The 15,469-nt window shown below is 37.2% G+C and overlaps 1 protein-coding gene across 16 annotated transcripts in view; it reads right to left on the bottom strand.

The window, feature by feature from the left end:
* Dlg1 (discs large MAGUK scaffold protein 1) overlaps window positions 1-15,469 on the bottom strand; it is a 190,025-nt gene that overhangs the window by 137,107 nt on the left and 37,449 nt on the right. The window contains exon 1 of one of the 16 annotated variants that reach the window (XM_040750955.1): window positions 12,804-13,359. The exons of the other annotated variants lie outside the window; for them this stretch is intronic. Within the exon in view, the coding sequence (XP_040606889.1) occupies window positions 12,804-12,833 (30 nt within the window). The 5' untranslated portion in view covers window positions 12,834-13,359. Of the gene's footprint in view, window positions 1-12,803; window positions 13,360-15,469 lie in introns of those variants that run through there. 16 annotated transcript variants of the gene reach the window in all.

A 15,469-nucleotide genomic window follows, 5' to 3' on the forward strand; every position in this document is an offset into this window, starting at 1 on the left:
TGGCAGGAATGAATACATTGTAAAGAGACTTGTGTGCCTCTCTCTTTAGTTATCAGACTATTCAAACTATGAACTCCAAGAAATAATAATTTCCCCCAGGAAACTCCTGAAGCACTGGGGGCAACTAGAGGGAAAGTTTTTCAGAGGAAGAACTTGTCTCCTGGAGAAGAATCACAAAGTAAGATGCTTCATGTCAGGTCTAGGAGAGATCCTCAGAAAAACAGATCACTATACAGACATGGGTAAGTCAAAGGGATAAGCAAAATTGCTCTTGGTAATAAAAAGTAAAGCAAAAGCAAAGTCACTACCAAATTATAGGCAAGACAAATGAAAATTCAGAAAAGCTAGTGAAAGTTAAGGCTAATTACCACAACAGCACATTAACACAGACACCAAGAGCCAAAGAACAACAGCAAGAAAATGCTATTACAAGGTTGGCAAACAGGAGAACTGCTCATCAGATGTAACAAGCTATGTAGAGAAATCTTTAAAGACGGTTTGCAGAGAAGAATGGAGAGATGGGTGATCCAAAGTTTTAAGTTGAGAAAGGGTGTTTTTCATGCTGAAATTACAGTAAGCTGAAAGTATTAGTAGCGTGTGTGTGTATACATAACACAAAAATTTGTTTCATAAATACCTTATACATATGATCTAAAAAGAAATGTCTACAATATGTTTAATGCACCAGAATTCTGATTGTAGCCTATCATACACAGCCAAGTATGGAATTTCCTACATGTGTTGTCATGTCAGGGCTTCAATTTTTTGGAGAATATTTCAGATCTTCTAATAAAGGATATTTAGCCTGTATTATAGTCTTTTGCTTTAGTTTATAAACTGATAAATTTGTTCTACAAAATTCAAGCACTACTACATCTGAAGGAGCTGTTGCTAATTTATGCTTTGGGATACATTAGCTATGAAGTTATAATCTGGACACAACAACAAAAAGGGATGGAGCAGATCTGTCAAAGAGCAACTGCTGTGTGCTACTCAAGGTAAGTTGTTTAAATTCAAAATAGTGTGCTTAACTTTGGATGTTGAATGTAATTCTCCTGGCAACCATAAAGAAAAGATATGGAACATACATAAAAGCAGATAAGAAAGAAATGCAAATGTTCTATGCAAAACCAAACACAGAAGAGAGAAATGCAGGGAATGAAGAACAAAACTGCCATAAAATACACAAGAAATAAATCAAAAAGTGGGAAAAGACCCTCCAGAATTAGCTGAGTGCTCACATCCTCAAATGCAAGCAGAAAGCAAACGGGAAGACGAGTGAGGCTTTAAACTCTAAAGGTCCACCCTCAGTGGCATAACTCCTTCAGCAAGGCTACATACACCTCCAAAATAAGGGGAATTTTTTAATTCAAATTATCACACTAAGGAGCTATGGAAATGGAGAGTCAGTAAAATGCCTGCCTCACATACATGAGGACCTGAACTCAGATCCCCAGCACCCACATAAAAGTGAAGTATTATGGTCACACACGTGTAGCCAATTGTTGAATCTGGGATTCAGTAAGAGATCCTGTTTCAAAAGATAGAGTGATAATGAAAAGACTCCTAATGTCAACTTTTAGGTTCCATATGCGAATGCACACATGCACTCGTTTGTACCCACGTGCACACAAATGCATACACGACATGCACCTACACACATACACAACACATACAGACACAGATATTATGGGGAAGAGGGAGATAACTATCTAGTTTCAAAACTTTTCAGAACTACAATATTCAAAGCAGTGGTACTAAAAGCAGATACCTAAACAGAATAATATAAAATGCCTCAAAATCACTATATTAAAAAAGGAAATCAATCTTTCAACCTGTGCTGGTAGACACACTGAAAGGATTCAGGTATTATGCTGGTCTACCAGTCACCTGGCAGAATATACTCAGGCAGTTCCCAGGTCAGCACAGGTGCAAAGGACCCCTTTGAAAGAAATGCCTGCACCTACTTAAAGCTCTTTCTCTCTCTCCCTCTCTCCTGCTGCTTCCCTGTGGCAGACAGGACTTTTCCTGTCTCCCTCTTCTCTTCGGTCCCCTTTGTCTCTGTGTTTCTGTATCTCCTTACCTCTTTTCTGCCCTCCCCCCTTCTAATAAAACTTCTCACTTAAGCTCTGTCTGTCTGGCATGTCTGTCCTTCCGCCTCGGTCACCCTTGCCTGCCCTGGAATCTGCCAAGGTTTTCCACGAGCATTTATTCATAACAAACATTATACATCTATGTTTAAAAAAATGAGGTTGAACCTTTACCTAATACCATGTTAAAAATGAACCCAAAACTGACGAAGGACCAAAGGTAAAACAAAATGCTGAGAAACTATAATGTTCCTTAGATATGACAACAAAAGAAAAGAAAACTAGACAAACTGGATCTCAGAAAAAAATTAATTCATGTATCAAGGTACTATCAGCCAAATTCAAAGAATGGGAGAGGGGGGGCATAGAGGCACATGCCTTTCACTCAGGAGGCAGAGGCAGGCAGAGCTCTACAAGCTGCAGGCCACCTTGGTCTACATAGTGAATTACAGACCAGCCAGAGCCAACAGTGGCCCTGTTTCCAAAACAATAAAAAGAACAAGAAATTTGCAAATCACACATCTAATAAGGAATTAATATCCAGAACATGCAAACATTTAATAACAAAATCCAATTCAAGATTTTCAAAATATATTAAATGCAAATGATCTCATTCTTCTGTCAAGACACACTTCGATGCCCATGGCAAAGACTAGTCACTCACAGCATCCATTCTTTCAGCCAAGTCTTTGTCTCCCACATTCATTTTATATATAGTATAGGGCTTTATCTGTAGAAGGCACTCCATAACACAATGTTAAAAACTGTCCCAACCTGCAGGATGTCAATCTGGAGCAAGAGACCTCAGGACCAGGGATGGGGACAAGAGACACGAAAGAAGGGCCACAAGACAAGTATCTGATCAAGTGACAATTTTTATTTTTCTCAGGGCAGTTAATATACTTGGTAGAGCAGGAGAATGGGAGGGAGTGAGGGGGTGAGAGGGTTGCTTTGCGCACATAGCAGGGTATTGTTTAAGCACATAGAGCAGGATATTGGCAAGGTAAAAAGTTCAGAAGGGAGAGGAATGGATGGGCTAACGGCCATTGTCTAGGTGATGGTTAGGGCTGGCTGGGTTTGGACAAACTTTCTGGGCCATGGTGTTTCTATGTTCTACCTATGTTGTTTCTCTTCTGAGTAGCCCCAGAAGGCTCCTTTGTTAAGGCTAAAGGCCAATTACGTAAATCTTTAGACTTCAGAAAGTACAGGTTTGGCTCCAAAAGATCAAGGTACCTGAGGCGCTCCCAACAAAAAGCAATCTTAAAATTTATCTCTAATCTTTTCATTTTACAGTAGACACTATAAATCAGGTTAAAATTTGCTCAACATAATTTTTAAAGAAATGTCTCCTTTTAGATATTAAACAAAGACCTCACACATCTTTACTTAATATTAAATTTTCAAAATCTGAAATATTTTGAAACATGAAAGTTCTGAAACCTCAAATACCAAAAGAGAAAGTAAAACAATATTTTAGAAAATCATTACATATGGTTTGCTTATAGGTTATCAATACAAACTCTGAGTCACACAAGCAAAAGAAGATAAATGTAGCAACTATGTTAAGGTCACCACATGAAATCCAAAGTTATAACCAAGCTTTTCCAAAGACCATCATACTTCATGAAAGTCAGTATTGCTTAATTACAATAAAATAATCAAATCATCACAATAACGTTCTATAGTATCAAAATTCAATCCAGTGGCATAATAAATACTAAAAAGCTATCCTAATAAAGGCTCATGAACATTTTTTGGTGTGGCAGTAAAGCATTAGCTAACACTAGAGGGCAGCATTTCTATTCATTTTTAACTTTAAAAAAAACTGAAAACTTTCAAAACTCTGGCTGAGATGCAAATTTAATACAATCTATTACAAATAAAAGTGCCCTGATGTATATATAAAGGCTTTGACCATGTGAATCAAATTTGATATTCATAATTTTCAAGGAGGCAAAGCAAAAATAATGGTGCAATTTATTGTTGATATTTTGTCAGTTACCCAGTTAAAATAAGTACTTGTGGAGTACCCAGTGGACTCACAAAGAGGCATTTCTTTCCTGTCCACACAGGACACTTACATATTAATTCCCAGAGGTATTCATCTTACTAACCTTTAGCAACTGGAGATTTGGAACTGTCAGAGTGCCAGGCTTAGCTGGCTAAGATGCAAAATAAAAACGACAGAGGGCTGAAGGAGCAGAAACAGTCATGGGTGGAAGGGACTTTAAAGTTCGCCATTTTTCACTGTTGCTACTTTAAATTCAAATTTGTTCTGATAATAGGGCTGTACTTAAAACCATCCACCCCCATCCCCAGTCGTTTAAAAAGAAAGACACAGGGGATGGAGAGATGGCTCAGCAGTTAAGAGCACTGACTGCTCTTCCAGAGGACTGGGGTTCAACTCCCAGCATCTACATGGCAGCTCACAACTGTCTGTGACTCCAGTTCCGGGGGTAACATTATCTCACCTATGTTACAGATCAGGAAACAAACTTAGAAGAAATAATAAGCTACTGGCCTCACAATCAGGAATTTAAGAGGAATTTAAAAAGTGAGTGGCACAATAAGAAGCCTTGCTTATTCATTTGGAATTCATTATAAAAGGATGAACAGAAAATAAAGGTAGTACTTGAAAACAATGTCTCTTACTTCAACTCAGAAGATTCCAAATAAAACATGCTCATGTGCACTATTGGAAACTAATATTTTTTAAAAAGGTGAAATGAGAAACGCCACATACTACTGGTAGCAAACATCTTTAATTCCAGATTAACTCCAGTAGTTTTTTAAAATATACTTTATTTACTCTGTGTGTGTGTGTATGTGTGTGTGTGTGTGAGAGAGAGAGAGAGAGAGAGAGAGAGAGAGAGAGAGAGAGAGAGAGAGAGAGAGAGAGAGAGAGAGAGAGAGAGAGAATGAGAATGGGGGGTCATGGCATACATGTGGAGGTTAGAGGACACCTTTCAGAACTAGTCTCCTCCTTCTACGAGTTCTGGAGGTCAAATTCAGGGGATTGGGTCTGCATAGCAAGCACTTTCACCTGCTGTGTCATCTCTCTGGTTTTACAGACCCTTCTTATAGCTACTTCATACCATAATGTGCAAAGAGATGAATTTACCCAGCCCTCTTGCCTCTCTGAACTAGGCAAGAAACATTCCCAAGAACGCTACTTTAGAGAATTCCTCAGTAGCAAAATGCTTAATGAATTTAATAAATCGAGCCCAAATTTTGTGTAGAAAAATAAATGAACCTAGGTGTAACACTGTATACTTGGACACACAGAACTTAAGAAGGCAGAGACAGAAGGACCTGAAAACCGAGGTCAGGACCAGCTGCACAAGCATTCAGGGTCAGTCTGTGCTACATGAGACCCTCTGTTAAACAAAGGAGTAAGCAAAAATTTAAGTAAGCAGAGCTCTAAAATAGGTAAGCAACAAGACTTTATCAGATTCTAAACCATACTATATAAAGCTTCAATTAGTAAAACACTGTCAAGCTGATTCACCAACAGACCAGTGAAACAAACTGACTACCCAGAAATAGACCCAAAGACAAGGGAATTTACTAGGTGTAACTTCAATACAATGGGGGTGTAGGTAAATAAGGACCTTTTTTTTTAACAATTTAGAAAAAAATCTTTTATTGAGAAGGGAGGAGTAAGAGTAACACTGTGAGTAAAGACACATGACAAAGTGTGGGGGGGGGGTGGAAACCTGCAAGTGACATCACAAAGGTTAATCTCTAATTTAAAAAAGTTCTTACAAACTACAAAGGATCACTCCTCCAAATAGTAAAGTACAATAAACCTTAAACAATCAGAGAAAAGCAAATTAAAACTTCACTTATGTCGGCTGTGTATGCCTTTAATCCCAGCACTCGGGGAGGCAGAAGCAGAGGCAGAGTCAGGTAGATGGATCTCTGTGAGCTCAAAGCCAATCTGGTTTACAAAGTGAGTTCCAGGATAATAGCCTAGGACTACATAGAGAAACCCTGTCTCTCATAAAACACTACTGATCCAGCAAAATTTAGAAATAGTCACCCATACACTTCAAATAAAAATGTAAAATGACACGATTTCTATGGAATTATTTAACAAAAGTACCAAAATTAAGGTGCATTTTTTCTGTGAGCTAGCAATGCCACATATACAGAGACCTTCATAAATGTACAATGATAAAGCTGTTTACTAAAGCACTGTTTTTAACAGTGAATGAGTAAAAAGAATCTTTCTGTTCACTAACAGTATTTGTAATTGTCTCAGCTCATTTGTGTTGCTAGAATACAATATACTACAGGCTGAGTAATCAATACAGAACTGATGAATTTCCTGAGGGTCTAGAAGTTTGACTGTTCAAGTGGTAACCTCCAGCAGAACTCTGTATTCTCCTTGATAGCAGAAAGTGTAGAAGGACAATCAGTAATAAGGGCTCCTTTTCATTTGGCTGCTAACCTCAAGAATTCAAAGCACTCATGACAATCACTTCTCAAAAGCCACAACTCTCAACACCTATACATTGTATGTATTAAGTTCTAACATGAATTTGGGAGGTGATACCATCATTTGAACCTCAGCATATACCTTTTGAAGATCTGGAATTTTTCCTAAAATAGGTATGGATCTAAATTCCATTTCTTATTAAATATAATCACATACACATAATAAAATTTATTTTTGAAAAATTATTGAGGAAAAGTTTGCAAGTAAAAGCAGCAAATGGTGAAAGATCACATAAATATAAAACATGCTGTCAACTATGTAAGAGAAAAATAAAAACATTCTTTTACTTGTAACTGTATTAAGACCTGGAAGAAGAACAAATAAAAACAGTTTCTAAGGCTAGGGAGATGGCTCAGCTGGTAAAGCACCTGCTGAGTCAGCAGCAATGTAAAAACCAGGCATGGCAGTGTCCCAGCACTTCTGTTCCATGACAGAAGATCCCTTAGGTTTGATGGCTAAAAGAAGAGGACTAGGTTCTGTGAGACCCTGTCTCAAAAAAAATGAAAAATGACTTAGGAAGATACTGGGGGCTCCACATATGTGTAAACATACACATAAAAACAAAACCAACAAGAACCAGTTTCCTAGAGAAGCCACAGAAAGAAGGAATGAAAATGAGAAAGAGCTATAGAATAGGAGGGAAGAGAATGGGGGACGGTCTCACTACAAAGTAAGGGAGAGTCTGGAACTCTACATAAACTACAATGGCCTTGAACCTGCAGTAATTTTCCTCCTGCCCCTGCTTCCTGGATGCTGGAATAATAGGAGTGCACTATGCCTCGGTGTGCAAGTTATTTAATGACAATTTTGATTTTGCTGTTTTAATTAGTCTTGCCAAGTAGCCCAGACTGGCATAGAACTTGCAATGCCCCTGCCTCTACCACTGAAGAGCCGGGTTTGCTGGCATATGCCCCTATATCTAGCTAGTTGTTTGCGTGAATTGAGCTTATGACTCAAACATTACATTTTAAAAAATTCAGGAGCAGAAAGTGAAACATTAGCTGCTAATAAGAATGGTTGTTACAAACCAATGATATTAATTAAATTAAAAATGGGGGTTTTTTGGTTTTTGTTTTTTTGCAAACTAGGCACATTATAAGTGCTAGTAAAGATGAAGTGACATTTTCAGAACCTTCCACTGCTACATGAAGATCTACTGGACAATGCCATAGCTGTCATTCTGTAGTTCAGAGACAGAAGTACTAAAGTAAGCAAGGGTTCTGTTCCCAAATCTAGTATAGCCCAGAAACAAATACAAACTTCACATGGTCAATGGATGAGCAGGTATTTAAGTGAGGAGTAGTCAATTAAGTATCAACAAGAAATGATACAATGGCTGGAGAGATGGCTCACAGTTAAGAGCACTGGCTGCTCCTCACAGGACTAGTGTTCAACTCCCTGCACCCACATGGCAGCTCACAACTGTCTGTAACTCCAGTTACAGGGGATCTACTCCCTCACACAGACAGAGATGCAGGAAAACACCAATGTACATAAAATTAATTAATTTTAAAAATGTGTGAAAGCAACAGGAAGAAAACCTACTTTCTGGATCATTCTGAATTCATTTTTTAAAAAAATAAAAAGATACAGAATAAACGATTTTTAACATTTTAACTTATGTGTGCAAGTGTTTTGCCTGTACATATGTCTGAGCCCCACTGTGTGCCTGGCGTCCGTGTAAGTCAGAAAAGGTTATTGGTTCCCTGTAGCACAAATAATAAAAAACCAGAGACAGATATTGGGGTTAAATCAAAGGCACTAGGGAGTTCTCACCTCTACCAATTCTCAAACCAAAGGGGCGATCCTGTCCTCGGACTGCATCTCCAGACTGCACTGCTCCTCAGAATGCACTACTCTCCACCAAACCTCAAACTGCCTTCTGCCTAGTCTGCACCTCTCTTGTCTCCTCTCACCATATATTCCTCTCTCTTCCAGCCATATCACTCCTGTCTCCACCTCCCTACTGCTGGGATTAAAGGTATGGGATCCCAAATGCTGGATGACCTTTGTGTGAGCTGTTTCTCTTTTAGACAGATTCAATTTCCTGTAGCCCAGGGTAACCTTGGACTAACAGAGATCCCTCTGCTTCTGTCTCTTGAGTCCTGGCATTAAAGGTGTGTACCACCACTGCCTGGCCTCTATAGCTAACTAGTGTGGCTAGCTTTGCACTCTGATCTTTTAGCAAGCTTTATTTGTTAGATCATAAACAAAATATCACCACAGTTTCCCTGCCTGGAACTGGAGTTACAAACAGTTGTGAGCCACCATATGGGTGCTGGAAATTGAACCCAAATCCTTGGAGGAGCAACCAGAGTTCTTGTCACTAAGCTAGCCCCAATAAATAAACTTGAATGACAGTTTTCTGAAATATCCATATACAAATTACAAAGTAAAATAATTTCATAGGTCTCAAGTCTGGGTTATCTGGACCAAAGCTTCACCCATAACATAATATACTGAGTACCTACTATATATCAAACACTGGATCAGGCAGAGATATCATGAAAAACTAAACAACAGTGTTTTTGTAATACTGTAAGAATACAGTAATAACAAATATAAACGCATGGTCCACTGCATGTTAGAAAGAAAAATGAAGCATACTTTTATAGATGCAAAACTAAATCTAATCAGTACACTAAAGAGTTCCTAATGAAGTCATCCATAAACTGGAGTCAGAAGGGTAAGATCTGAGAGTAGAAGCTTATAAACTGTTATGCACAAATACTCAAAGATAAAGAAACACCTTGGAGGAACTGGAAAAAAAAAAAGCCCTGTTAATACAAATAATGGAAACCCAGTGTAGTTCTTAAAGCAAATGTATTGTAAACGCCTTAATCGGAAAACAAATCCAAAGAATATACATAGTATATATTAATATTGGTGTTAATATTGACATCTTACATATTATTTAATAATATAAAAGTATATATAACATAATACACACACATCTCCAAACTGTCCTGAAAGCACCCAATATGATGTATAAGTTTTGGCAAATTAAATAACAAAAATATTACACTGGGCGGTGGTGGCGCATGCCTTTAATCCCCCCAGCACTCGGGAGGCAGAGGCAGATGGATCTCTGTGAGTTCGAGGCCGGGCTGGACCAACAGCCTCCAAAACAATACAGAGAAACCCTGTCTCGTAAAAACCAAAAAATCAAAAATAAAAAAAAAACAAAAATATTAACAACTGGGGCTGAAGAAGACAGCTCAGCAGTTAAGAGCTTCCAGAGAATCTGGGTTTAATTCCCAGCACCTACATAGTTAACAACTGTCTGTATTATCAGTTCCAGAATATCCAATACCCTTTTCTGGCTTCCTTAGGCACTGCATACACATGGCACACAGACACACATGCAGGGAAAAAACAATACATATAAACTAAATTAGATCCTAAAAAAATAAATATTAGTAACTGGAACTGAGGATAAGTGAATGTCTTGAGCTGGAGAGTTTACTTTCTCCTTCCTAACCTTATTTAAGAACCTATATACAACACATCTCTTTTTTAGCTTTATTCTGTCACATACCAGTCTATTAAACGATCCTAAGGAGACAGAAGACCTTTTCCAAATACGTGATCAAAAATTAGTGTAACAAAGGGAAGGTATTATCCCACTATAAACAGTTCTGATACTAAAGTTATACCTGTTAGCCCCTTCTTTCTTTTCCTTACATTAATTACTGTGGATCAGATAAAATCCGCTATGACAAAGAATATATAAGCCCTTGGGGGAGGGGGAGAGAGAGAGAGAGAGAGAGAGACAGAGAGAGAATGACAATGTATACACTTTGCTGCTACTATTTAAAAAAGCTATTTAGCAATATTCCCAAAGCGCTCCTGAGATCTAGTGGGCTTACAATTAACTTTCTTACACTGATAATTAATCTGATAAAACATATTCTCTACCTAGTCCCTCATATTAGCTCTACACTGATATATTTATAAAGTGGCTAATTAAGAACCTAAGAATTCTCAAGGAGAAAATTAACTGTTTCCTAAGACATCATGTGGGAGACATACAAGAAAATATTACATCCAAGCATAGGTTAAATAATGTGTAATCTACATTAGTACAAGTAAAAACAACCAGAAAGAATAGCATGATATAAAAGCTCCTTTTCCTTGAAAAGTGTTTAAACAGAGAACAGCTTTTTTTTTTCTTTTCTGTCTTTCTTTTTTTTTTTTTTTAATTCAAAGAGGAAGTATGCTTTCAAACCCACTACAGTTCTGTTTCCAATGTATTAATCGGGACTGGGTATGTAGACCAGTGGTAGAGCACTTGCCTTGTATATGCATGGTTCCAGGTCTAATTCTCAGCTCTAGGAGGGGGAAACCAACTGGGTTCCTTTTAAGGAATGCATTAATCAGAAAAGAAACGTAGGGCTATTTATAACTGTCTTAAATTAGTAAATGCCAATTATACTACTGTAGATAGAGGCCAAGATTTAGCAGTTCAATAATAGTGAAGATTTAGTCATCCCATCTCACAACCTAGTCATTTGAAAGCGTTTTAAAATAACAGCCTTCATTGTGAAGAACATATAGTTATTATAGTTATGGGGGGGCCTCAAAAACTAATCTTCATTGCTTTAGCTCAACCCACATGCCTGTTCTTAAGGGTATCCATGGTAGCAATGATGCAACATGCCTACCTAGTTCACTGTGCCTACACAAGTGGGAGAAAGGGGAGGCGGATGATAAAAATTTTACTTGAGGTGTTTTAGTATTAACACGATAGAATTCTATCAACTACACTGTCAAATTTTAAAAACCATAAAGTCCTCCAACACTCAGAAAGGACCCTAGAACAGAATGACAATAAGGGGGAATGGGATGTACTGAAGCCTTTAGTTGAAGAGAAAAAAAAGAATTTTGCTCATCTTACTGTGTAGCAATTTGTTTAAAATGTTCAAATGTTTATTTCTAATAATAGAATAAATTATTCTAATTTATAATTTCAAAACTACAAATAATGTTTTATGCTTCCTAATTTCCAACCTACATGTTTTCCTATTTTGGTTTTCATAGTTACATAATAATTTATAAATATTTTAAGGACAGTGATTATATCCAGTGTTTTTTAAGCAATAAAAAATTGTGTGATTTTTTTGCTAAAAAAAGTAAGATGAATGTAAAAACAAGTCTCATTAAATAAAAGCTAAAGATATATATATATAAAATGACTTTGCTGTATAATATTGGAAGTAACAAACTAAATGATATTATTCAAGATAATTCCCAGGAGAAATCCAAACATATATGAAAAAAAAAAGGAAAACACAATCAAACAACTATTTTCAGGTGTATGTGTCCCTTAAACATTCTTTGGGAATACTTCAATAAAGCAGATTGCTTTTAAGTCCTGGAGAAGTCCACCTTTTTACTGAAGAGGACAAGCCCACATCATGGGCACACCAGTATCTGATCACAGACAACTATCTGAACCATAGCTCTGCGTGCAATAACAAAACAAAAATCAATGCCATCAGTTTTCCCACTTTTCTTCTGAGAACTAATTCATTACACAGAAATATTCATAGCCTGCTTTCAGAAATAATACTTTTACTTATTCTTTTATCACTGAACATAATCTTAAAATCTCAACAGTTTTGCCTAAAAATCACTATGTGGCATTAGTGTGTAGAAATAAAAACTAAAATGGGTACTTCCTGTTTTGAAAACCCAAATGTAAGCACCTGGAATTATAACCGCATAATCACACATGTCCGCAGCCTGGTGCTTAGAAATCAGAGTGGTCTGCTTAGAGAGTAAGTGAGGCATACTGAGCAGGCTAGTACTTCAAGAAGTGCTGAGCAAGTTCAAGGGGTCTCAGTCCAGACCAGTATCTATCCAACAGCACAGCAAGAACCCAACTGTTTAAAAAGAAGAGTATAGAAACTGCTCACAAAATGAGCTACACTTTCAGCTAACAAGGCATGTCCAAGAGAAGAGAGGAACTCTGAGGAAATGCAAGACCTAAACACACTAAGGCTTTCCAGACCTATGCTGTTTCCCAAAAGCTTCCTGTAAATCTTGGAGGAAAAAAAAAATCAGTTTAACACTATTTTTACTTACCTGAAATACATTTCAAACTACTGCCTTTGCTAACTATGTATCCCATAGATTCAAGTATCTATTTCAAGCATCTAACAATGGCTCTATCTTAAAGAATGAACACAGAAAATCATACTGTATCTTACCTTTGTAGTTACAATGCACAGGCAATCCATTATTCTACCATTACAGTATTATATACATAAAGCAAAACTATTCAAATTGCTTATTCCGACAACAACAAAAAACTTCAAATGAAGAAGTTGTTAGATAAAATCATAGATGAAAAGTTATAACTGTGCCAAGATCTCGCCAGGATCCATTCTTAGAGCTAGCAATTTTTCTACTATCTGAAATATAAGAAGCCAGAAAGCATCACGTGCCCTACAATCTTCTTTATGTAAGCTGTCTCTGAAGAACTTGAAATTATCCAGCAAAACACTGTGGAACTTGCCGGGGTTTATTCCGTAAGAGCCCACTGCTGCTTCAGACGCTACTTCATTAATCCCTCTTTTCAAGATACGTTGCCAGGGAGTCATCTGATTAAATGCTCCACAAGGAGGTTTCCCCAACACAAATTTATATCTGTTTTTCCTTGTTTGATATAGTTTGTATATTCAAAGAACTGCCGAAGAAGAAAAAAATCACTAGACAAATGAAAGCAAACATTTCTTTCACTAAACCATTCCAGCAACTGCAGCCTGCAAAGTAATGACTTTCTCGGGCAGTAATGAATGGAATATTCCAAGTGTTATTTTTGAGAAGGGGAGCAAGAATAACAAAGCAATAATGTGAAATATTACTAAAGCTTACTTTTTTCTCTTTACCAAAATAAACAACATTTTACCAATGAAGCCAGATTTTTACTTTATTGCATTACCAAGTCCACCTTACTACCCAACCCCCTGCCCCTTGGGTACAGGGAGGAAGCACCACAAAGAGGCAGTTATAACTGTACCATTTCAAACTCCTAAGCAAGTACTCATTTTTAACCCAGAGGCCACCTAACTTTTTAAATGGTGTCTAGCTCTCAAGATCACAGGCTAACAGAGATGGGAAAGGACACAGAGATGCCAAGTGGTTTTCACTTTCATAAGTTCTCAACTCCCCTATAAGCACATACAATAGGAAGAGTACTATCTGCAATTTTGGGACCTTAAATAAAATTTATCATTTTAAAAATAGAATACTAAAATCAACATATGTGATATGAAAGTAGAAGTTAGTTGGTTTCTTTCTCAGTGTTGAGAAATTTCTCATAAAAATCTTAAGAAACCAGAGAGGGGAGATCTCCCTCAGTGTGACAGACCTACAATTGGAGATTAGACAATCCCTATAGCAAATAAGAAACATGGTTCAACCCATTAATAACCTGTATAACCAGCTGTTTTCTTTCTCAACGTGTGTGTGTGTGTGTGTGTGTGTGTGTGTGTGTGTGTCTGTGATACTTAGTTTCCCTTTTATAAAACATACAGTGGAATTAAGAGTCCTTCTCTTTACTTCTAAGTTCCAACGAGGGCAAAACTCATGAATATCTCATGCATCTACTGTTTTGTCCTAACCTCAGCACCTGTGGGTTAACATACTGTGACCCGAATGTAACATGGCTCAGTATGTGTTGATGACTAAGTAGCTGTTCTAGCTTCTAATCTGTAGGTGATTACAAAACTGAAAATCTGAATTGATTCTAAAAATGAGATACCACATTTTCCCAAGACAACCCCTAAAATACCTTTGACAACTCAATTATAAACTTGTAAGACTTTACAAATTAAATAGCCAAATAGTCAAGTTTAAATTTGGGTGACTTTTATGTATATTTAACAATAGTCACATTTTAGGAAATAATTTTAGTTGGGCTCTTTATATTCATCTTTGACACCACAGTCATCCATATAGCTACACCACTCTTGTCAGATGTGGGCTGGAGAGACAGCTCAGTTGATAAAGCACAAAACCTATATTTGAACTTAAAAAGTAAATAAATAGAGCCAAGTATATGACTCATACTTCTAATTCCAGAACTAGGTAAGCAGAAACAAGGTAGACAAATAACTGGTGCTTGATGGCCAGCCAACTTAGCCTAAATTGGCATGGCACATTCCAGGTGAATGAAAGACCCAGTCTCAAAAACAAAGGTGCACAGCAAATGAGTAACTACATCAGAGACTGTCCTCTGGTCTGAACACACAAGTGCATGTATGCCTACATACTCACCTCATAGTGCATACTCATATGCCACATACATCTGCGCGCAGGTGTGTGTGTGTGCACACAAATCTACTTGACTTCAAACAGCAGTTTTACGGAATCTAAGTTGCATAAGATGTTGCTTTTTTTTAATTAAAATGACCATTTACCCAATTTCCTATTAGTACCCATTTTAAGTACAGAGATTTCCCTCATTTGGACAATAGTGGTATATTTATAATGGCTACGATGTAATCAGTTAACTGTATTACCTTTTTAATGTACTAATTGTCTTGAATGTACATCTCATACTCAGGAATGGTCACCTAATCTGTATTAAATTCTGCATTTACTCTACCTATCAACACCCAAACTGGCATTGACTAGGCACATTTTAAATCAAAGTTTCTTTCTAATCATTTGCTCTTTGAAATGATTTAGAAGCTACCTTTAAAAGGACTTAAAATAAGCCTTCGGAGATGACAATACCTCACCTAATATCTAGGAACATAAGCTAATCAACACTACCACAGAATACTAGTGGCTTTCTACATAGGCAACTGCTTTTACCAAAGATGGAATGACGGGGAACAAAATGGTCCATTTTAAACAACTAAAACAA

The sequence above is a fragment of the Mesocricetus auratus genome, unplaced genomic scaffold, assembly GCF_017639785.1.
Source record: "Mesocricetus auratus isolate SY011 unplaced genomic scaffold, BCM_Maur_2.0 Super-Scaffold_100008, whole genome shotgun sequence".
NCBI classification, from domain to species: domain Eukaryota; kingdom Metazoa; phylum Chordata; class Mammalia; order Rodentia; family Cricetidae; genus Mesocricetus; species Mesocricetus auratus.